The sequence below is a fragment of the Podarcis pityusensis genome (assembly GCF_964106645.2).
Source record: "Podarcis pityusensis genome assembly, chromosome: 11".
Taxonomy (NCBI): domain Eukaryota; kingdom Metazoa; phylum Chordata; class Lepidosauria; order Squamata; family Lacertidae; genus Podarcis; species Podarcis pityusensis.
Genome location: NC_138036.1, coordinates 11,239,799 through 11,265,202, shown reverse-complemented (window position 1 = coordinate 11,265,202; position 25,404 = coordinate 11,239,799). Strand labels below are relative to the sequence as shown.

The window sequence follows — 25,404 nt, the reverse complement described above, 5'->3', positions numbered from 1 at the left end:
TTTTTGTCTGGGAACACAATAACCTGAAGTTGGTGGGAAGGCGTATTCAAGGACACAACAAAAGCGCCAGGCTTTTGTGACCTGTGAAGCAATAAATAAAAAGCTGAAGCAGACATAGCTGGCTTTGCAGATACAAGGATAGACATCATTTGCTGCTATAAATTTTAAGTGCCTATCCTTTCCTCCCAAAAACTTGATTTTGTTGTTTTTTAAAAACTTTAGCTCTGATTATAACTGAATATGAAACCTATTAACCTCAGGCCAGATGCTGCCACCAGGCTTTTAACTACCTCTGTTAGCAGTCAACTGACTTGTTAGGGACTGACTCAGATCAGCAAAGTTATGCTACTGTGACTTTTACTTTGACATGCTTCCCTTTGTGCTGAATCAGGCCATAAATAAAAAGAAATGGGTTTTACAGTAAGCAGATTTAAGGAGGTAATACATGTATTGTTTCATGTTTGCCTGGCCAATGTCTCCAATCCTCCAGCTTCTGCTTTCTGCTGTTGCTTCTACCAAGTACCCTGTTTCTCAGTTTGTGCTTTTCTGATAAGGACATGACTTGTGATGTCATAAAATCAAGTAATCACTTCCTTGTGGATGGTGTGGTCAGTGATAAAAGCATTTCCATTAAACCAAAGTACTATATACCATGTGTGTTTTTTTTGTTATTTGATAAACACTTCAAAAGTTTGGCTGTCTCTTGTGTTTTAAAAGTATTTTTAGTCAATCATTGTGCTTCTTAACTGATTAATCAGCTACTTTAAATTTGGTTAATTTGCATATTAATTATGATGCTGAAAGTCATTTATTATTTAATAAACGGTACTTATTGCTCATTATTAGAAAATGATAACAATCCTCTTTCCCTGTATTTCATTCCATGTCACAATAACATTCCAGAACCAACAGCTTTTCTGCTTCAGGCTAGATAACCTTTTAAAGATTACTCATGTGATGTACTTATTCAGTAGGGCAAATTGGACTATACTTTCCTCCTACCCGTGTCCATCATGTGGAGAGGAGACTGGCCCACTGACCTTCATCTCTAGCATCCTCAGCTGTCCATGTGGGAAAACTCAAATATATCCAGCACTTGTGGTGGGGATCCTCCTGTCCACAGGCTTAATTATGCTTGCCCAAGCCATGCCCACCTGCCATACACCTAACTTCATATGTTGTCAGGTATGGGCAGATAAAGGCACAGTGGGGCTGCAAGGACATCAGTCAGCTGATCAGCGGAACTTGCATAGTCCTGTGCATGAAAGCTCAATGATCAGCTGATTGTTGGAGCTTGCAGAGCACAGGGTTAAGGCTTCCATGCTCATGCAAAAACTGGTCATTGTGATGCCAGCTGATTGACAGGTGGATAGCCCTGTCCACCTGTCTAACTTAGCCCACAAGGCTGTGGGAGGTAAGAAGCCCACCAGCCAGCCAAATCCTGTTCCCACTTATGTCCTAAATCAGGCACATCCAACAGGTAGATAGTGATCTACCGGTAGATCACTGGATGTCTGTGGTAGATCACTAGACAATCACTGGCTTCCCCCAAAGAAGTTCAACATTAAAACTGCCCTGCACCCCCAAAAATGGGGCTTTCGTCCTCACTAAAAAAGCTCAACAAACTTGACCTGAACCCCCAAAAAGGGGGCAGATCACTGCCAGTCTTTAACTCTGTGAATAAAGCATAGTCTCTTGGGAGTTGGCCACCCCTGTCCTACACCATCCTTCCACAACCTAGTGTGTTTTAGACTGAAACTCCCATCATTCCCACCCAGTGGTAGGAAATAATGGTAGTTATAGTCTAAAAAGATCTGGAGGGCATCCAGAAGGGAACACTATCTTATGCGCATAAAATTCAACATGTGTAAGTCAAATCTTGTAATCAGTTTATTGACAAAATCTGCTGATGAATAATATACACTTTTAGCTTGCACACATAAGAAATTATGCACTTAGATAGTATCTGAACATGACATCCCCATGGTTAGTGGCGTCAGGTACTAAGTGGAGAGAGCATGCATGTTTATTCTTCTCTCCACGTGATAGACTGCCTTTGGGGGCATGTAGTCCTGTGGATTTTATTACCTTGGTAACTGGCAAAAGAGAACACTATTTAGAGATTAGAGCTGCCATGGAAGTCTATTTTAAATCTTAGAGGCAGATCATAGAACTGTAGAGTTGGAAGGGATCCGAGGGGTCATCTAGTCCAGCCCTCTGCAATGCAGAAATCACAGCTAAAGAATCTTTGACAGATAGCCATCCAACCGCCGAAGGAGGAGAGTGCACCACCTTCCGATGTAGACATCAAACAGCTCTTATTATCAGAAGGTTCTTCCTAATGTTTTGTTGGAATCTCCTTTCTTGTTATTTGAATCCATTGGTTTGGGTTCTACCCCCTGGAACAGGAGAAAACAAGCTTGCGCCATCTTCCATGTAACAGCCCTTCAGATATTTGAAGATGGCTATCCTATCCTATAACCTCTTGGTATTATCTTCTCCAGGCTAATCCTGCCCAACTCCCTCAACCATTCCTCATAATGGTTGGTTTGCAGGCCCTTAATTATCTTGGTTGCCCTCCTTTACATACATTCTAGCTTGTCAATATCTTCCTTAAACTCTGATGCCCAGAATTAGGTGTAATTCCCTAAAAGGCTTTATTGAAGTAATAATATTTTTTAAAAACCCATTACAAACTATATGTTAAATAAATAGCTGTCCCATCGTTTCTTATGTGACTTAGGTTGAAGTTTCTTGGGTGCCTGCTTTTTATTTTCATGTTTATGACAAGGCTCTTCTCTCAAATTTATGCCCTATCTACTCTAGATTCTTTATTTATAGCTGTGCTGAGGATCTTACTACATTGCACAAAAGCAGGAAATCATACTTTCAAAGAAGAAAAATGCATTTTTAAATGTGGACCTTTTATACAAACAAAAGCAGAAGAAATGTGATGGAGTGTTCACAGTTACTCCTTTTAAGAGAATTGCAGGCATTAGGGAATTTAAGAAATTGTGTGACCATTTACAGTGCAATCATGACTCCCACATACAACACATCCCCACTATTCCAGCTAATATATTTTTCACCCCGGCTGAGCTCTTCTTAAGCTGGCGACATAACTTGGCACATTTGCTTAGACTGTCTGTGTTCAAGCCATTCTGGCACAAATCAAAGTGGGAGAGAGAGAGAGAGAGATTAGGGTAAAAAGGGTTGCGTCAAGTGTGGGAAATGAGTGTGCTGGGGTGGGGAGAGGAATAAAACGACACTGCATCCTGACTCTATTCACTGATCCTGCCCACCTGTTTGGTGTAATATACACCGCCAAAATACAAGTGTAACTAAAAATCATCCCATAGGCACCATACACACAAGGGAAGTTAGGATGTAGTTAAATTTGCATAGAAGACAGGTTGGATTATTTGCCTCATTAGTATTTTTCTGGAGGCTAGAATCCTATGCACAATTTACTTTGGGTGTAAGTCCCATTGAACTAAAGAGTTGTCTACCTAGAAATAAATTCTTGCATAGGATTGCTTTGCTAGTCCAGTAGCTGTCAAGTAATATCTTCTGCAGCCTGGATTGTAAAATACTAGTTTGTTGATTCTACTAAGAAGTAAGGAAAGAAGTAGCAGCCAATCTAAATACATTGTTTCCCCAATCTCCGTTCTCAGTTCATAACAAGTGGTTGAACCACCTTTTCACAGTGAGGTGTGAGCTACTGCAAAACAAGCACACTATAGGATCTGTTGCTTGGCATCTGCCATAAAGGTTGGTATGCAAGTTATGTTAACTATCTGCAATTAAATGTTGCAAGATACAATCCTCAAGTGTGGTATATGCTTCTGATATGCTCCTCAATGTTGAACAAGTAGCTCTTCCCCAGAAGTACTTTATCAGGGATTCAGTTCCTTCAAACCAGATTCAGAAAATGTTATTTGCGTAAGAATTGAGTCCTGTTCTGTTTCCCCACCACCACCACCAAAGGCTATTGTTGTTTATTGCAGTTACTTTTTGTACTACATGTTCCTGCTATTTAGTTTCTGATGCCACTACAGAGTCAGCATAGCAAAGAACATGTCTTAAATAGATTTGTGGCTCCGCAAAGAAATTCCTGTTGAAAAAAATGTTTTCTGTAAGAGGCATGAGTGAGGAGAGGAATAAACAAACATTAGTGCATCTGTACATTTTAAACAGTTCTCAAAATTATATTGTGCTATTTGAACCTAGAAAGCAAAAGTTGACCAGTTGAGATGTCTGAGTAGTTCTGCATTCAAGACTACACCCGGCCAGCTCAGCATTCGATGCCACCATGGTAGAATTTAACATTTCTGAAAGTACCTAAAACAGTTGCCCAGGTTATTTATCCAGCCTTCCAAAGGCCAAGTGGGTGGGACAAAAGAACTGTGTTTCATCCAGAGGCAAAAAAAAACAACAACCTACTAACATGAAGGAATCTGAGTAGAATTTGCCTTTAAAAATGGATGGGGCTAAATGGATTTTCCCTATTCACATGATACCTGCTTTGCCAGGCATGCTCAGTGACAAAGTTGCCATAAGAGGCATGGTTAATCCAGGCTAATATAGAGTTTTGTTGGGTGGGGGAGTTATCACCATTTTATAGTGAATGGCTTGTTCCACTTAAAGATGTGGTTGTCATAAAACATTTTGAGGAATGGTGAAAAATAAATACCTGTTCAGAAGGACATTTTGTTAGAATCCTTGCTTACATTGTACAGTACAATTATACATACCATGTATAGTCAGAGCTTGTATTACCAAAGCAGGTAGAGCTCCATCCCCTTTGATATGGATGGGCAAAGGGCTATTGGTCCCATTTTGTATGATCAGCTCCATAATATTCTTGCAGTGAAGCTGGTAAAATGTGGGTTGGGTGATATAAGTCTTAGGTAGGTTTGTAGCTGGGTGTCTGACCATACATAAAGAGTGCCCACTAATGGTTCCTCACCATTCTGGAAGAAAGTGACAAGTGTGCGGCTTCAGAGTTCTGTCCTAGGCCCACTGTTGTTCAGCATCTTTATTAACAACTTGGATGAAGAAATTGAGGGGATGGCCACCAAATTTGCAGATGAGAGGGATAGTTAATGTCACGGAAGATAGGATTCACTCTGACCTTAACGGATTGGCGAACAGGACCCACACTAATAATATGAATTTCAATAGGGACAAATGTAAGGTTCTGCACTTAGGCAGGAAAAAACAGCTGCACACATATAAGATGGGGGACACTTAGCTTGGCAGTGTGATGCAGCAGCAAAAAAGAAAGAAAAGCTAATGCTATTCTAGGATGCATCAACAGATGTACAGTGTCCCGACCAAGGGAACTCAGTAGTACCAGTCTGTTCTGCCTTGATCAGACCACACCTGGAGTACTGTGTCGAGTTGTGTGCACTGCAGTTCAAGAAGAATATTGACAAGCTGGAATGTGTGCGGAAGAGGGCAACCAAGATGATCAAGGGTCTGGAATCCAAGCATTGGAAGGAATGGTTGAGGAAGTAGGGTAGCCTTGATGAGATGAGACAGAGAGGAGATATGATAGTCATCTAAAAATCAGACTCAGACTCATTTCCTCTCCAGTGTGGCAAAGTCACAAGCAGGGGAGGAGCAAAAGCCCTTTTGTGTTTTATTTGCATTACTGTAGATAGTTTATGTTGTGTGCAAACTAGGCCAATGTAAGTTGTTTCTCCCAACACAATTTGACACTTCTTTGAGGACAAGTATAGCTTCTACAATGCTATAGAAAGGTAATAAATTGAAGGTACATTACGTGTTCTTCAAGTACTCATTTGACATAAATAGTAATTTTATGAAAAATGGATTTAGTTAAATGATGGTTAACAAGGGGAAAATAGCTCTAAAGGTTTTAAGAACAGTAAATGGCTCCCCTGCTAACTAGGCTGCTCATTTTTACCCATTGTTACCTTGTTTGTTCTTTGCTGACTGAAAAGTGTTAGGTTTAAAAGATACTTGAAATTTTAATAGAGGTAATATGAGAGGACCTCTGTGCTTTATAACGGCAAAACAAAAAATACAATAAAGCTGATTTATTTAGCTGGAAATTGCCATTTAAGTTTGCAATTTCTTCAGACAGTCTTTTGTACACTCCACATTTGGGATGGAGGATAAATCAAATCAAGTTCATAGAGGATAGGTCTCTATCAACAGGTATTAGCCATTACGGTTATATGGAACCTCTGGATTCAGAGGCAGTGTACCAGATGCTGAGAAGGGCTGCTGTCTTCCTCTTCAGCTTGTGAGCTTCCTGGAAGCATCTGGTTGACCATTGTTGGAAACAAGTTTCTGGGTCTTGATCTGACACAGTAGGGTACCTCTTAAATTCTTACAATGACTCCTGTGAAATTTGCACTGCAAGAAACTGAATTCCAGAGCATTAATAATTGGGGTGGAGTAGTTGCAGAAGGAGTGATTTGATTTATTTTTTAAGACAAGGAAACTTTACAATGGTGAAAGATTTGTGAGCTTTCTGAAAACAGGGCCAGATGGACATTAAGATTACAGTTCTTGAGAGAGTTCCTGAAGAGTGGTAACTTAACAGAAATGTGGTAACCTAAGCAAGCAAGGTAATTATGCATCTTGATGACAGATGTTTTCCATCCAGAATTAGTATATATTGAAATATGCTAGTGGCGTATTCTTGTAACTTCCACTGTGGAATATTAATACATCAGAGTTCCCAGAGTCCGAAACTGGAATGAGTTAGGTATTTTAGGTCTTTTTTTTTTCTTTTTTTCTTTTTGGCCTTCGTGTGATTTCAGTGGGTGGGCAGTATGTGTGCACATTCCATTTCTTCAGCTGCTTGCGAATTTATAGCCTTACATTCAGCACCGTCAGTACTGAAGCCATTGCTGGCAGGGCTGCAGTAAGTATCTCGCAGCTCCATTCACTACAAGCTTTGCTCTGTGTTATGAGGCACAGAGTCATCCAGAATGATTTGCTGCCAAAAATGGACAGTGTTATGCACACTGCACAGAGAATTCAGGCCAGGAACAAGTTTCAATGACCACCTTGAGAATAGGTTGGTGACCGCTGCTGGTTGGCTTGCTTTGTCTCCAGCCCAAATTTGGTCGCTGGTCTCACCTGCTGCGTGTGATGACATCACAGAAACTTGTAGTACCATTTCCAAAGAGGAGAACCAGGCAGCCCCCAATCGAAGGTTTCTTGGAGTCTGTACAACTCCAAACCTCCTTGCAATAAGAATAGGAAGGTCAGAAGGGGGGGGGGACAAACCCCCCAACCTGGCCTTTGGTTTATTGAATCTCCAGAACAGAGGTCAAAAATTAAAAAGGAGGCAAACTTCTAAACCTGCTAAAGAAAATACTATCATGTCTGTCTGACTATTTGTATTTTATATAAATTATGCCTTTTGAGTGCCAGCATCAAGAGGCAGCTGTGGGTGTTTGACTCCTGAATGAGTAGGAAAATAGGAAGTTGTCTTGTATTGAGTTCATCTAGCTGAGTAGTTTATCTAGCTCAGTATTGTCTACACTGGAAGGCAGCAGCTTTCCAGGATTTCAGCTGGGGTCTCTGCCAGCCCTTCTAGCCGGAGATTGAACCAGGGACTTTCAACTTGCAAAGCAATTAATCTCTGACCCTGCCACAAATAAAAATGAATTTATCTTTGTGGACATGGGGAGCTCCTCATTCGGAGGATAAGAAATCACTTCAGCTCGTGACACAGTTGTTAGAATGTGTTAGGAGTAATAATAAAATATTGGAGTGCATTTCCAGACATGAACTCCAAAGTCAGAGAAGTCAGGGGGAGAGTCCCATAATGCATGCTTAAATCTCTTCATGCATTTCCCTAGATGAGAGTCAACCTGAATATACTTGATATGCTAATCGGGTTACGAAAAGGTATGTAGTGTAAAACATTTCCGATCTTTTCAGACCCAGCACCCACTTTTAACTCAAACATGCATTTGCGGGACCCATTTCTTAATCCTTTACCATATATGTGCATGGTGTTAGTTAAAACATTTGAGAATCAGTGATACAATGGACCACGTCCTTTTCATGGTGCTTTATTTTATTTGCTAAAATAAATAAACAAGCATTGAAATGCAGACACACAAGACTCCAGGAGTGTGAGGCTATAGAGCCCTTGAAACTTTCTGTGTATTTATCCAATCTGGCGCTTTTGAAGGGGTATTGGACTTAGGTGCTTTGTTTGGTGTAATAGAACATTTAAACCTGATTCAGGGAGGTGGGTGTTCAAATCACCATCCAGCTGTGACTCTCACAAGGTAACCCTGGGCGTAACCTGCTCTCCAGATAATCTGAGCTCTCTGGAAGAAAGGGGTATGCAGATTTGTCAAAATTAAAACGTATTTTTCCAACAATGATCATAAAGACACATAATAGCCACCTTAATAGTGATGGGGTTTGAGAGCTATTGCAAAACTCTGTTAGTCCTGCAAACATAGAGGAAGGATTGCTCAAGGCTGTAGATTCTGGGACAAGAAGCCGGGCTAGAGGCTGTGTTGTGGGTTAGGGAATTCTGATGATTAAGGAAGTTCTGCCCGTGCTTCCTGCTCGCATCCTCTCTGGTTTCAGTCTTTTGGCAGGCACTGTCTGCACGTGATTTTAGTTTTGCTTGACAGCTGTGAGGGCTCGAAGCACTTCTCTGTGTATGTTTTTGTTAGGCTTATTTTAATGAAAGCTGAGTTCCCAGAGTCCTCCTAAGAGGCCAAGGCCAAGTGATCTGATCACAGCCATGGAGGTTTTGTTTATAACTCTTCTCTCTGTTCCATAACCTTTGTGACTAATGGCAGTCGGTGCCCTTTCCATGCAGAGTGATTGTGACTGTTATCTGAGGGCAAGTTATGAAGCTCATTTGGGCTCAAAAAAAGAAAAAAAAATGCTGAGACACTTCCTCCAGTGCAGTTGTGAACTCCAAATGTAATTCAGCATGTTATATATTGATATTGCATGTTATTTTTTTTTTCATTATCATTCTTACTGGGGGATTCTAAATCAAATTTCAGTAACTTGCAGTTCCCTTTCAGTTCTTAGGAAGTTCTGGAACATTTCCCCCGGGACCCCCTGCAACTTATTTCATTGTTATGGTTACCTTTTGAAGGTGAACAGATTTGTGTCAGCCACTGAAAAGTCTTGGTAGTGGAAATCTAGAGGCTTGGTGAATTCTGGCTTTTAGAATAGTTTTTCCCATTTGTGATACATTAGTATTTCAGGCTTATTTCTGCATCTCTTTAAATAAATTTGTTTAAAATCAGTGCTAAGGTAGTGCTTCAAAAATGCACCAGTACTCACAAATAATGTGTGACTGAGGACTCAGCTATACAGCTGCAAATAAAATGTTTTAAATGTGTTGTAAAATACAACATACAAATGTGACACTAGATGGTGATGGCGAGCTATGGCAAATTCAATATATTTTTCAAAACATTTTTTAAAAAAGCATTTTCACAGCATTTTTCATATGTGTGTATTTTCCACATGAGGAGGGATTTCAGTGCTCCTCTGGGCTGCTCCTGCTTGCAGCTGTAACAAGCAAGATAGCACTGTGTTTTTTATACTGTGAAATAATATCTACTTATAGGCAAGTACAAATGGGTGAGTTACCATTGGACTGGCTCAGAACCAGTTTGATTCGAATCTCCTACCCATACACAAATGACAACGCAGCCAATAGAGAGAAAGAACTACTGGCTGTATGAAACATTTCCATGCATCTGGTGATCACACGAGACATCAAAGTTAGTCCACATAGTGGGAAACAGGCAGCACTGCCCAAAGTACGTGCTTGGGGCCACCCCCACTAGGGACCCTCTTTCCCAGTGACACTTGGTAAGTATTTGCATCCCACCAGTATAGTGTTCATAAGACTGGTCTGTAACAATCACCAATATCTTTTCAGAAGCAGTGAATTGTAGTTAAAACAGAACAAAGCAGTATTTTCTGTGTAGTGCAAATAGACTATTCGTTTTGTTTATAGAAATTATTTCAGAACTTTAATACATTGCAGTTCCTGGGTAGTTTAGCATAAAAAGGGAATATATGATCATCATAAGTACTCGGTGTATGATCCTAGTGAGATACAGAATGGCATCAACTAGATTCTGCTGCCAGGGATCAAACCATAATATGAGCACATGGACTGTTGTGCTGCAATGATAATTACTGAATATGTTTTCCCCACAGTGATTGCTTTTCAAACAGTAGCCTTTCATCAAAAGCTCACAAGAGTGACATAAATACAGTTGTTAAGAGATACAGTGGTACTTTGGAAGTCGAATGGAATCCGTTCCAGAAGTCTGTTCGACTTCCAAAACGTTTGGAAACCAAGGCGCAGCTTCCGATTGGTTTCCAGTTGGAAGCTGTGGAAGCAGCGTCAGACGTTCGGATTCCACAAAACGTTCACAAACTGGAACACTCACTTCCGGGTTTGCGCTGTTCGGGACCCGAAACGTTCAACTTGCAAGGCGTTCATCAACCAAGATATGACTGTAATGGGCGGGATTCACCTTACAAACCCCCTCAACAGCTCCCTCCCTTTTACTCCCTGTTCACCCTGAAATTGGCTTGGGGTGTGTGTAGGAGAATCCCCAGTAGGGGGGCAGGGGATACTATCTGGCAAGGCTGATAAGCTTATGCAAACGAAAACACTTGTAGTATCACATTAAATTCCACCGTAAATGTTTGCATTACATTAAGATTTCATTTTTACCAGCTTTTTTTAAATAGAAACTTGTTATACTTGAAGCTTTTACAATCTGGCAATTTTCATTAAAATAAAACTTTAAAAGTAATCAGTTTTTATCTCTCCTGGCAGTGGGTGGATGAGATAAGGAGGATATGATAATGTGTCCCACATACTAGTTAACTATGTTTAAGGTTGAGGTTTTTTACAATCAGGCGGTTGTGCCCATTTTCTTAAATAAATGAATTCACCCGTACCATTTCTGTAGCTGTGACTTTTAAGCTGCTAAACATGAATAAACCATAATGCCCAGATCAGTCTTTGTATATAAGCTACACTATATAATTGCATGGTTCTTTCTCCCCATCCCCACCAGTTTAAGTTGAAGTTTTGGAGGCTAGTTAACAGGTGTCATTGAACAAGTGCTCCACCTTGTTTTGTGTAATTAAAGTTGATGAATTAATTGCTCCTTTGATTAAAATATACTGACTGTAAGACTAGTTCAGCTAGTATAACCTGGCTTCTGGCCTTTGAATCAGTACAAAATAGTGAAAGTTCCCTTTTGGGCGTAGGGTTATTATTTAATGAATTTATTATCCCGCCCTTCCTCCCAAAGGTGCCTAGGGTGGCAAGCAAATTCACAGTTGTTGTTTTTGTAAAATCAACCTTCTAAAACAAGATAGAAGGAACTGGTCCACCTAGCTTAGTATCATCTCTTGAAATGGACTTAGTTCTCCAGCCCTTAGGCAGCAGGCTTCTCAACACTCTGCTACCTAGCTTCCTTTAGCTGAAGGTGCTGTGGACCGAACCCGGGCCCTTGTGCTTACAGGTATATGTTCCACCTGCCAACTTATATCGCAATCACATTTTTTTTACAAGAGCTTGGAACCAGAGACGTCTTGCACAAGCAGAAAAGCACTTACGCAAGGCAGTCGCCTGCCAATTTATCTCTTGTTGCCCTGCCCTGCTATAGTCCCCCATACCCAGTCACATGCCATTCCAGAGAGTCCCTCACCCTTCAGAAGTGGCTTTCCAGGGATCCTTGGGATTGCAGTGCAGATATGTGCCTGGAAAGCCCTGCCACATGAGTGGAATTCTGCTAATATATCTCAAGATCCGATGTTTTAATTGCTATGCGTTTCCCCCACAAAGATGTATCTTTCGGTGTGCTTTATTGTAGTGTTTCTTCCAAACTGACCTGATTTGGAGCCAAGTACTTTGTCTTCAGCAGCCTACCTTGAGTGAGAGTGAGCTATCAGGGATTGTTAGTTACTTAAGAAATGTGCATATATTCTTCTAGTTTACCTCGGCAGTATTTCCATATGTGCTGTTTCCCTCTATAAAGTTATGCATTTCAACATGGAAATGCTAATAGTAATTACTTAACAGACATGCCTTGCAGAGACTAGCGGAGGCTTGTTATGTGCATCAGTATTTGGGGGTAACTGCCAGAGTTCCCTTGGGTATTGTTTTTCTCTTTCCTTAGGCTACTCAAAGTTGCCAGTGAACAGACAGCTTTGTCATCATATAAAATAACTTGCACTGTAAAACTAGCAGAGCCAAGCAACTAACTTGGTTTGGTTGGTGTTGCTTTTCTCATCACAGGAAAGGGTCCAGACTCCACTCTTGGAGCAGGATTGGTGGAATACCTGTAGCATTTGCCGTGTGCTGACTACCTGCAAAGTTTAATTTTGTGGGGAGACTTTTGCACCCTGATACCTGTTACCAATCATAAATGTGGAGGAATATGGGGTGCCTTTGCATGTGGCTATGCGGTGCAGACAACCGGCTCCCCATGTGGTTGTGTGCATCTTGCAATCAAATAATTGTCACTTTGGTTCACCCTTTGCTGTTGGAAAGAGAGAATGGTAAAAACACATGTAAAACAGGCAAAGGAGAGAAGGCTGCAATGATACAACAGACTGGTGGGTGGGGGATGTACAGTGGTGCCTCGCAAGACGAAATTAATTCGTTCCGCGAGTTTTGTCGTCTTGCGATTTTTTTCGTCTTGCGAAGCACGGTGTCGGGAAAGTTTTGGAAAAGCTTCAAAAATCACCAAAGTCTTTAAAAACCTCAAAAAAGGCTACCACACCGCGTTCTATGAGTTGCTCCTCGAAGTCAAGTCGCAACTGTATTAACGGTGTTAAGAAAAAGGAAACAAACTTGCAAGACGTTTCCGTCTTGCGAAGCAAGCCCATAGGGAAAATCGTCTTGCGAAGCAGCTCAAAAAACAAAAAACCCTTTCGTCTAGTGAGTTTTTTGTCTTGCGAGGCATTCGTCTTGCGAGGTACCACTGTATGTATATATACAGAGAGAGAGAGAGGGCCCTTCTTTTCCTCTTTGAGACTGTTGTCTGTCAGTTTATTGGCATACAATAAGCCTGATAACGCATCACATTTTGCTGAAGTGCAGAAATGCAAGGAGACAGGCTTTTTGGATCTGTATTCCAAAATGTGGGAACTTCCTATCATTCACACTTTTTAGTGCAACTAGAAAAATACCTGCCTTAATTAGAATTAAAAGATGTCCAGAGACTTTAGTGGTTGCCTTGACTGTAGCTAGAGACCCAGTGAATTCAGGCACTTCTTAACCTCTATACAAGTTACCGTATATATTAAGCCAGCTTTTGCCAACCTTGTGGCCTTCAGATGTTTTGAACTAAAACCACACCAACCCCCAGCCATCACTGCCATATTGATGCTGGTGCTGATGGGAATTGCCGCCAAAAAGATAGGGAGGACACTAGATTGGTGAAGGCTGTATTAAGCTATATACAGAAGTCATGCGTTTGGCCTGCATATCCCAAGGGAAGCTAGCAGATTTTAAGGTGTGCCAAGTCTAAACAGATATCAGCAAGAGAGGTGAGAGGGCAAGTGGAACAGCCGACTTCGGAACTGCCACTGTTCCAGACCAGAGGCTGACGGGTAAGCACGAGTTTTCTTGTTTCAGTTCCTTATTCTTCAAAGACCAGCACTTGCAGTGACGTAGGCAGCACTTCCTTAATTTGGTGCCTCTATTCCATGTAAAGAGGAATAACCAAGTAGAAGGAAACAGGTGGGCTTGACTGCTAAGAAGAGCTGTACATTTCAGCAGGCAGTGTGACGTTGCCACACATGTGCAAGCAGGGATAGACTCCTGGAGATTAAAGCAAGGACTGAGATATGCTCAGCTGGGCTGTTTGGAGAGTTTCTGCCATGTCCTTGCTGTGCCTGAGGACATCACCTGTTGACACTGAGATGCCCTTTCTTTGAATAGGAAATAATTTCTTGGTTGTTTAGCAGCAAGCTTATTTCCACACTCAGCTGCCTTGCAAATATCCTGAACGGTAGTTAATTAATCCATTATACTTCTGGTAAGCATTGCTCCAAAATTGCTTATCTTTGTGCATTATTTTATTTTTTTTAAAGTAAATTCGGATTATGGTTTAGAAAGATTTTGGTTGTTCAATTGCTGCTTAGCTTTTGGGTTTCAAGGGTTGTTTTCAAAAGATCTTGGGATATACAGTGGTACCTCAGGTTAAGTACTTAATTCGTTCCGGAGGTCCGTACATAACCTGAAACTGTTCTTAACCTGAAGCACCACTTTAGCTAATGGGGCCTCCTGCTGCCACTGCGCTGCTGGAGCACGATTTCTGTTCTCATCCTGAAGCAAAGTTCTTAACCTGAGGTACTATTTCTGGGTTAGCGGAGTCTGTAACCTGAAGCGTATGTAACCTGAAGCGTGTGTAACCCGAGGTACCACTGTACTCTTCAGAAGGAAGCAGTGGGTTAGATCAGGGCGGTCCACTTTTCATACCTGCAGGCCATGCACTACCTTGTTGCACAAAGTGGGGAGCCAAGCCAAAAGGGGGGGACCCCACCCTTGTGCTGCCTTCTCAAAGCCAGCTAAGCGAGGTGTCGGGCTTTAGGAAGGAGGCACAAGGCTCTGGCAGGGTTCTGAAGTCTTCCCGCCTCCTTTGGCGCCTTACCCAGCTGTGGGAAGGTAGCACGAGGGCCACATGTTGGACCACACTGAGTTAGATAATGCAAAATGATTTTTTTTGTTCTCCGCCACTTTTAAAATGTTGTCATTTGTAAGGGAAATAAGTAAGCTATAATGGAAGGAGTGTAATAACTTAGGCACCGGCAACGAGTCCATAGAGAAACATTTCTGAAAATCAGTGAAGATTCAGTAACATTTCATTCTGTGGTGGAGGAGAGACAAACAGATGGAAGAAACATCAACTTTGTTCTCGTCTGACCCCAAACCTGCCATGTTTGATTTTGAGTACATCTTTCCTTGGCTACATAGTATTCAAAAATATTTATTTTTGGTGTATTATAATTTGTTTCTCTGATGTGATGTCTAAATAGAAGGTGTCATTTCTAGAGTTCCTCTAGTTGCATAGCAGCCAGTTATTTGCTTTCTACATTTCCAGGAATAATTCTTTCTATGCTTGATACAGGGGTCAGAGATATTGGCATGCCTCGGTACCCAGCCAAAATGTCTTCCTGTTGTTGCACTATCCCTCCCCTCCAGAGAGAGGGATTCCTCGCACCCAAACATGCAAATAATATGGAATGATAACAAGAATAGGTTTTAGATAACATGGCGGTCAAGCTTAGAGTAGGGAATTTCAGCACCCCACTCCGCGATAGATGGCTATTGCCAGTTATCCGATTCCAAGCTGACTTGAGTCCCATCGGGGGGAAAGCAGAGTATAAATAAATTTATCATCATCTTCATCATCTACCATGTCCCATCTCCTTGTAATTTCTCTTTCGATCATCCTCTGCTTCAATTGACAGCCCCATTAAATGTCAAAATCTTTTGAAAGCATCTATGTTGAAAGCTGAGTTTATGTAAAACAAATGCATGCAAATCTGCATAGCTAAAATAATGTATTCTAACACAGAGTTTGCTCTTTCCTGGCAAATAAAATAACATTTGTGCGCTGCATGCATCCTACCCACAATACCAGAGAGAGAGAGAGAGCGTGCGCAGGATCAGCCCAACAGATGCAGAACGTATCAACTAGCTGACTTGAAGGATAAATCTATTATTATGGAAATATAACCCAGGATACATGTAGAAAAGTTTAAAACTACAAATACTGCACAGATGTGGGGGCAGTGAGGGGAGAGGAGTGGTGAACCTACTCAAAAGCATGGTAGGAGCAACCTCAATTATTGCAAGCAGCTTCCAGTATTAAATTTTCCTAGTGATGTGAAGAGCTTGATAATAAGCATCTATCAAGGAAATACTGCTCCAGCCCTAAGGAATGTATAAAAGAAACTCAGCCAGAAAGAGGGATGGGCACATCCCATTTATATTAGCAGCAGCAAAAAGCACCTTGGCGCAGTAACCTTTTGGACATGGCTTTGAGAGAGGGCAAAAAGATAAATCCATTGAGAGTGAGGGCAGTCCTGCTATGTTCCATCTCAGCCACACCAGCATGTTGTCAACTTTGACACCATCTTCCTCACTATACGATACCCACTAGGCAAGGATCATCAATGAGATTATTGCCAGGAAGAAGACTCTGTTTACTTACTCATTTTGAGGATTTATAGCCCAACTTTTAATTGAGTGGATTAAATTGAATGTTTTATTTTTTAATGGCATTGAAGGAGACTAGTAAAAAGCAGCGGACTGAATGGCAGTAAGCAGTTTTTTTTTTAATAAAGAATGTTCACAGCACTGTGGGGGGGGGGGGGAGAGAGGAAGGTGCTATTTAGCTCTGTTCCCAAAGCAACATTTTCTCCCTGAGCATGAAGCTGGCAAACAATAAGGACCACCCTAGTATGTAATTTGGCCAAGCTTTTACCTGTTTGTACCAGTGGTGGTAGAAGAGAGCTGGAAACAGAAGGCTCACAACTATTTTAAGTCACTATTAGGGGTGCAAACAGTCTTGCAAAACTTAGGAGAAAGATTGGAGGAAGGGATATAGGCAGAAAGAGAACTGATTTAGGGAATAGGAGCCTGCTCTATCTTATTCTCCTCCCCCCAAACCCCAATTTCCCTTCAAGTATTGCTCTTGGAAATTATTATCTCCAGGTGTCTGCTGGCTAGGATTACTTAGCAGTGAAGGAAAATAATAAGAAAAACCTGGAGATCAGTGGCCCATCTAATCCAGCACCCTGTTCTCACAGTGGCCAAACTGGTGCCTTTGTGAAGCCTGCAAGCAGGATCTTAGCACAAGAGTACTCTTACCTGTGGTTTCCATCAACTGGTCCTTCTGTATGGCTTTCAGAGTTCCCACCACTGAAATGAATTCTGGAACTGTGCTCTAGGAAACCTTGGCTCAAAGAGAAGGTGGAGGAAACAGCAAGATAGTACAGTGGTACCTTGGGTTAAGAACTTGATTCGTTCCGGAGGTCTGTTCTTAACCTGAAACTGTTCTTAACCCGAGGTACCACTTTAGCTAATGGGGCCTCCTGCTGCCGCCATGATGCCACCGTGTGATTTCTGTTCTCATCCTGAAGTAAAGTTCTTAACCTGAGGTACTACTTCTGGGTTAGCGGAGTTTGTAACCTGAAGTGTCTGTAACCCGAGGTACCACTGTACCAGCTAGCACCGTGGTAGCTACAGCTGGACAATCAGATCACATTTTAGATCTTATTCCACCTACAACGGTTGCTTATTTGCTTCTGATCACTTTAATGCCAGTGTTAACCTCTAAAGCCCCTACCAACCTAGGTTACCTCAAGGACTATCTATTTATGTGTAAAGGTGCCTGGTTTTTAAAAAATAAATGTCAGAGGACATCTCTCTTTCTATTACAATGTGAGATTAGTCAGGCAGGTACAAGACACAGCATCTTCTGAAAGCACCAAAACTATGAGATGCCCTTCTTGTGGAGATTCATCTACTCATAAACTTTTCATCACAAGCTTTTAATGCTTAACAATTTGCTGCTTTTAGGGATCTTTACGGACTGCCGCTTCTAACGTGATTTTTTAATAGTGCTGCTATTTTTAGTACTTTATCAGCTGTAATTGTATTCTACAGAAAGGTAGGATATAATTAAAATTAATAATACTGAGGGGTCTGCTTTTTGCCCTCATCAGCAGCCTAGACACCATTCACTGAGCCATCTTCCAGAGAAATCTGAGGTCCTGGATCTTGCTGCATGTCATAGTGGACTGCTGCAGTAAGGAGAAGCAGCACTGGTCTTGGAAGGAAACCCGGATCTGTTTTACCACCTGAGAAGGCTAAAAGTAAATAAGAGTCTGCCTTGCTTCTTCTCCAAACTTCTGGAGACTCTGGAAAAAGGGGAAGCTGCTCATGGTGATCTGGAAAGAGGGATTTGCCAAGCATTCAGGGCGTGGACACATATTTCCATACACAACCTCCTTATCTCACACACTGATGCAGGAGCATTTCAGCCAGTTCACCACAGATCCACCCAAGCAAATCAGACCAAAACTTATGTGCCACAGAGCATCATACCTATAATGCCAGCCACAGTTGGAAACAAAATGAAGGACTTGATTTGTCTGTGGGTCCTATCCAAGGGACTCTTAAAAGGTTCCCAGAAAGCTATTTAAAGCAAACAGCTTCAAGCTGACCCAATCACATAGTCAAGACACGTGAAGCAGAAAAGCTAACAAAAGTAGTCTGGATCAACAGTCAATCTGAGTAGAGAAATTCTTGTCCAATTCTAATTAGTGGTCAGTGGTGAAAAATGAGCCTATGCTAACTCCCTGGGCAATGGAACTTCCTGAGCAGTTGCATTGGAAGGCAGACTGCAATATATAGTTTGCAGGCTGCTGAACATGGGACTATGTTTATTTTTATTCACAAGTATGGTGATGGAACATTTCACCTAGCAAATAACTAGTCAGCTGCATTTGTGGAGGGGGTTCTCCAACAAATTCTACGGTCAGAAAGGGCAGCAATGGTGCATAATGAGTATCATGGTCTGTCTGGGAAAGGGCAATGATTAGTTCTCCTGGTTGTATGAGGGATTTGGCACTGAGTAACTAAAGTGAGTTTTCACATACAGTGGTGCCTCGCAAGACGAAATTAATTCATTCCACGAGTTTTGTCGTCTTGAGATTTTTTTCGTCTTGCGAAGCACGGTGTCGGGAAAGTTTTGGAAAAGCTTCAAAAATCACCAAAGTCTTTAAAAACCTCAAAAAAGGCTACCACACCGCGTTCTATGAGTTGCTCCTTGAAGTCAAGTCGCAACTGTATTAACGGTGTTAATAAAAAGGAAACAAACTTGCAAGACGTTTCCGTCTTGCGAAGCAAGCCCATAGGGAAAATTGTCTTGCGAAGCAGCTCAAAAAACAAAAAACCCTTTCGTCTAGCGAGTTTTTTGTCTTGCGAGGCATTCGTCTTGCGGGGCACCACTGTACACACGCACACCAGAGAGTAGACAAAAGGTCTTACAAATAGAGGCTGATCGAACCAGAACCCTGACATCTCTTAACTGCACATGGCCAAAGACATTGTTATCTTATTACCTGAGAAACAAGTTCCAGGGCTGTGATTCAGGGAGAGCAGGGTATAAGACTTGTAATGTAAAAATCAGCAAAATGTTAAAAAACAAACATATATATCTTTCACCTGGAAACTTGGTGAATAATGTGTTCCATCGTATTCCAGGCCATTTTCATAATGCAGAAATCTCAAAAGAAACAACAAAGGCTCTGTACCACTCACCCTTAGATTATAAAATCTACATTGAGAACATCCAAGATGGGTGCAATAGGCACACATCTTGAATTCTCTACAGTCTCTCTCCCTCTCCTGCCACAGTAGGTAATGGGCACAGCTTCTGTCTTAAGCAGGTCGAGAGGTTATAACGGTTAGTGTCCTCCCCCTTTAACTATGTCATAAACACATCACACAGGTTCAATGATAAAAGGGAAAGGACCATAGGGCTTGCACAAAGTGCACCTTGCAGTATGCAAGCTCCAAGCTCTTTCCCCCCCTTCAAAGATGCAGTGAGAGATTGACCTTGGAGGACATGCACCCTCTGGTCCAAACACCCAGTGGCCCAATTCCCTCCTTCCTGAAGCATTGTTTTAGCTACAAGGGGAATGGCCTATTAACAAGTTGCAAGAGGAGCAGAGGCTTTGCCTTGGGAATGCACTTCCTCTGAGCCCAATACTTCCCTCTTCTTTTCCACCTATGAAATGTCCACATATCCCAGTTTGTGGTGCATTTAGGCGTTGTTGTTTAGTCGTGTCCGACTCTTTGTGACCCCATGGACCAAAGCACGCCAGGCACTTCTGTCTTCGCATGTAGGCATAGTGGTGTATATTTTGCATGTACATACTGAAGAAAATTACAGCAGCGCTGCCCTCCAGTCCTGAAAACTATCTTTGCTTATTCCCTCCATCCTTCTGCACATACCTGGCTGACTTGACTTGGGCACCCTCAATGTGATCTTTCACCTATAGAAATAAGAGGAATAATGAAATGAAAGGGCTGGTAAAGTATCAATTTTAAAAAAAGCACCACTTGAGAGGACTGTGTTTGCCTGCCAAGCTTTTGCTTTTACTAAAATTGTTCATTTTTGTTTACAACGATGGAAATATTCAACTCGCAGGAAGGCATATCTGTACATAAATCTTGGTGACTACATTGGAACACAATGTAGTCTTTCGGTGTTCCGCATCTAGAATTGAGCATGTAGTTCAAGGCCTCAGATAAGAAAAAACAACTTCCCATAGGTGGATGTCTGTTTGTACATACAGTTACACCACCTTGTACCAATAAATAGGGAATCACCTGTGTAGTGTGGTAACTTGTTCTCATAGCTCTAGATCAGTAGCCCTAGGTTTATTCATGAACTGTGTGTATTCTTTAACATCTCTTTGAGCGTATCTGGAGACAATATCTTGCTAACAAATCAGCACTGCACAGTTTAACTCAGTTTTTCCAAGCATCAGGTCTGTTCTGTCATCACAACAGAAAATGCATGTGGCAATCTCTCACATGTCCAGGGATTTGGAAACAAGGTGTGGGAGATTGTAAGTTTCCCTCCTTTATAGCTTTGGGCCTCAGCATCCAGGACAGTCTGTTAGAAGCATAAAATGTACCAGTAACTCACCCTAGCTTAATACTTTTACCAGGCTATTAGATGGCATGTTGAAGACGTGATTTAATGGAGAAGACAAGGAAGGCAGCAGACACGAAGGTCAGCCAGTGGAACTACAGAAGAAGGTTAATGGCCTGTGTTCTGGCCTGGCTGCCTTTACAGTAGTCTATTGCATCTGTATCTTGCTACCAGTTCCTTACAAACGAAACTCATTTAGCATTGATTGATGACGCATTCAGAAGTTTCAGGTGTCGGAGGCTGTGGCTTTCTCTCGACTGCTGTTTCTTCTCTCCAAATAACAAAGGAGAGATTGACCTTGGAGTCTGTAGAGTCAGCTTTCTTGTAAAAGTCACTTTAAGAAAAACTTTTTAATGGTCTCGTTGTGTTGGCTTTTCACATAATAGATCGGGACTTGGCATTTTTCAGTGACGTTCCAAACTGCATGCATTTCTCCTGATGAGAAACCTAAAGCCACTGAATAGGGTGTCTTCAGCTTGGGAGGCTTAATTCTGTACTGTACTGTATATGCGATGTTTTAATGGTACAACCCTGCATGTGTCTACTCAGAAGTAAGTCCCATTGAGTTCAACAGAAATGTCTTATTTTTGGCAATCTCTCTTCCGAAAATTCACAAATTCCAATTTCAAGTAAACCCTTTGCCTAACTTTTCTAAACCAAGCTAAGTGGGTAAACTTTGTCAAATATAGTGTATCCCACACTATTCACCCTATTATATTTCTGCACACCTTGAATTTTTTACTTTTTAAAATTTATTTGCCACCTCAGTTGGAGTTGTAAAATATTAAGTTGCCCTCCAATTCTGTAATCTTCAGATGGTATTATATCCTCAGTGCATCATAGAATAATTCTTACTGGTGATGGCAATAATGGAAATGTGCGCAGTGATTCTAATCTCAACAATTTCCATCCAGTGCCCTTCAGAACCCCACCACATATGAAAACCACATACTCTGTGCTGGAAATACATTCACTCTGTCATTACCCTATTCATTTTTGCTTAATTTTAAAGGATTTAAAATTTTTTTGTATAGAACTTTATAATGATTTTCCTTTAAAGCAGTAGGAATTGAGATATAAGAGTCTTTTATGAAAATAGCTTCACCACCCCACAATAATTATTCCATCTAGCTTTTAAACCTATCTATATTTGCTTTGCTTTCCTCAACCATTATTCTCCAATATATTTTAGATAATTATTCTTTAGAGTTCTGTAATTATGAAGTTAATTTTTCAAACCCTGTTGTCTATTAATTTCATTTTGCCTTATAAGGTCTTCTAGCAGGCGCATTAATTGAAAACATTCAAACCATTGAATTCTATTATTCCATCTTGTGCAAATTATCAAATACTGCAAGACTTACCATCTTTTTTGGGGGGGAGTGATATTTAACAAAAACCCACATTTTCCTGGGCTATGAAATTGTAAATGTTATTGTTGAATATAGTTAAAATATATATGCCACCAAGCAATATCTGCGCTCAACTAGAACTGAACAGTTTTCCAGTTAATAAGAAAAGATTGTATCATATAATTAACAGAGATATCAGATGACCATCTATTATAGTTATACCTTTATGAACACCTTTAATAAGATCTCCAGACCATGTTTATTCTTTTATCTATAGTAACTCTTGAGAAGGCAGCACCATACTATTATTGGACCGAACTTTGTTTGTTTATTAATTTCAGTGAGTCTTCTCTGGGTGTGCTTTTTGTTGCTCACTCATATGTGGTTATGTTGCTTTTTCTGCTTCTGTTGACCTTATATGGGTTTTACTCATTTTATTGTAAACAGCTTTGATATTCTTTGATGAAAAGCAGCATATTGAAGAAAATTAAATCTCTTGTTCAGTTAAATAACCTTCATGTAGCTTCTGTTTAATTGCTATATACGGAATGGAATGAAACTGTCTGCTACACCATTGATCAATGTGTTTTTGGCTTCAGCTAATTACTTGGAAAAGATTTCTTTGAAAACCTAAGTGCACTGGCTTTAGAGGTTGTTCTGCACTCCTCGGAGGAACAGAACAAATACAGAAGTCGTCAACTTTTGTTAGCTTAAGACAATGATTTGGAAGAGGCTTGTAAATAGTCACTAGCCAGGCAAGGAGGCATTTCAAAAAGTTAGCTCTCTTTTTCAAATTGCAGCTTGGTACGGATGGGTAGGTTGCTAAAGGTTTCTGTGAGTTTAGTTACTTTGTGACTTAATTGCCATGCTTCCTAAGCACTTGTTCTCAATAGCAACCTTCTTTAATTGGGTAATTGCTGTTTTCACTGTAATGGTGTGATTTTGCACTGACCTAATGGTGGGGAGAGGGAGATGTTGAGGATCAGAGTGTCAGCACAAAGCGATTTTTGCTTCTTGCATCTTTTTCCATTCAAGATTCTTCACTAAAGCACTGTTATTTGTGCTTTCTCCACGCAGGTTGCAAAATAAAGGCATTGAGAGCCAAGACAAATACCTACATCAAGACCCCTGTCCGCGGAGAAGAGCCCATTTTTGTCGTCACTGGGCGCAAAGAAGATGTAGCCATGGCCAAAAGGGAAATTCTTTCTGCTGCTGAACACTTCTCCATGATTAGAGCTTCACGCAACAAAAATGGCCCAGCACTGGGAGGACTGTCTTGTAACCCCAACCTACCAGGCCAAACTACAGTCCAGGTCAGGGTGCCTTACCGTGTTGTGGGGCTGGTGGTGGGCCCCAAAGGCGCTACAATCAAGCGGATCCAGCAGCAGACCCACACCTACATAGTTACTCCCAGTAGAGACAAGGAGCCAGTCTTTGAGGTTACCGGGATGCCTGAAAACGTAGATCGTGCTCGCGAAGAGATAGAAATGCACATCGCCATGCGCACTGGAAACTACATTGAACTGAACGAAGAAAACGATTTCCATTATAACGGTACGGACGTGAGCTTTGAAGGAGGGAACCTGGGATCTGCCTGGCTTACTTCCAACCCAGTACCTCCTCCAAGCCGCACTAGGATGATTTCTAATTACAGAAATGACAGTTCCAGTTCTTTAGGAAGCGGCTCCACTGATTCCTACTTTGGAAGCAATAGGCTGGCTGACTTCAGCCCCACAAGTCCATTCAGCACAGGCAACTTTTGGTTTGGAGAAACGTTGCCTTCTGTAGGTGCGGAGGACATTGCAGTTGACTCTCCTGCGTACGACTCCTTGCCGACGCCTTCTCAAACCATCTGGACACCCTTTGAACCCGTTAACCCTCTCTCCAGTTTTGGTAACGAACCTGCTAGTAACGTGAAGGCTCCACGGAGAGGGAGTCAGCCATCCACTCCTCGCCTGTCGCCTACATTTCCCGAAACCTTGGAACATCCGCTGGCAAGGAGAGTCCGAAGCGATCCACCCAGTACAGTCAGCCAAGTTGGCCTTCCGATCTACATCCCTGCTTTTTCCAATGGTACCAACAGCTACTCTTCTTCCAATGGTGGCTCCACATCTAGTTCCCCTCCAGAGTTGAGAAGGAAGCATGACTGCGTGATATGCTTTGAGAACGAAGTAATCGCTGCCCTGGTTCCATGTGGCCACAACCTATTCTGCATGGAATGTGCCAATAAGATCTGTGAAAAAGACGTACCCACGTGTCCAGTTTGCCAGACAGCTGTTACTCAGGCAATTCAAATTCACTCTTAAATATATAGAGATATTATATATGGACTTTTTAAACTCTTAATGGCTTGGATGTAATGGTACCCCCTAAGTAAACTTATAATGAACTCAGACTGTTATTGGGCTTTCTTGAGATTAGGCTAATGTTGTTTGAAAGGCATGTACTCTCTTTTTTTCTTTTTCTTTTTTGGAAAAGGTCTGTACAGTTTAACACTAAGCCTAGCCAGTCTTTGTCCATTTTGGTTGCAGCTGTGGCACCTGTAGCAAAGTTCTGGAATGAAGTTGTGAGGCGATAGGAGGGTCAGGAACAGTTTCAGAACAGAATGAAGCGTGAGGCTTCGCAGGTCATGACAGCAAAAGCCTGACACAGCCCTGAATGTAGAAACTGTCGGTTTATAAGAGGGAAGGGTACAAAGGATTATCAATGTATCAAACACACTTCCAATGCTGCCTTCTTTTACACTGCCAGTTTTTCAAAACAGGTTTGGGGGCGCTTCCTCCCCCCCCCCCCCCACTTTACAACATAGGCTTAACTTACCTAATGTTGCAAATAATTTTATGATGCACAATTTGATTTCCTGGCATTCAGCAAGTAGCGTAGCGGTAACTTTTATTAATGTGATCATTGTTCATAAGGGGACAGAGGACAGGGCAAAATGGTATGAATTGACCACCACCTCCTCCAATATGCAAATGGGGCATCTTAAGAGAATCAGGAATGTGCGGGTCTTCCATTGCTGAAGCGTGGGAAAGTCTGCCTTGCCTCGATCAGTGCTAAGGGACGCAGGGGGGGCTCCCAACGCAAGCAGAGAGTCCCCCCCCCCTTCCACAAGTGGCTGGCCTCCCCATTCATTTCAAGGGAGGGAGTCGGTCTAGCGTTTTGTATCCATAGATTGGCTCACCCCGTTGAGAGTAGGGGGACCCCTCTGCTTGCACTGGAGCTCTCTGTGTTCGACCCACACCGCACATGGAATCCATGTGAAGAGCTGTGGTGTTCCGAGCAGCCCACCAAATGTC

General features: G+C 41.7%; 1 protein-coding gene across 1 annotated transcript in view; it reads left to right on the top strand.

Annotated features, from left to right (window-relative positions):
• Positions 1-24,498, top strand: part of MEX3C (mex-3 RNA binding family member C) — a 28,079-nt gene extending 3,581 nt beyond the window's left edge. The window contains exon 2 of the mRNA XM_080973448.1: positions 23,183-24,498. Coding sequence (XP_080829574.1) covers positions 23,183-24,411 — 1,229 coding nt within the window. The 3' untranslated portion in view covers positions 24,412-24,498. The remainder of the gene's footprint in view (positions 1-23,182) is intronic.
• The last annotated feature ends 906 nt before the right edge of the window (positions 24,499-25,404 follow it).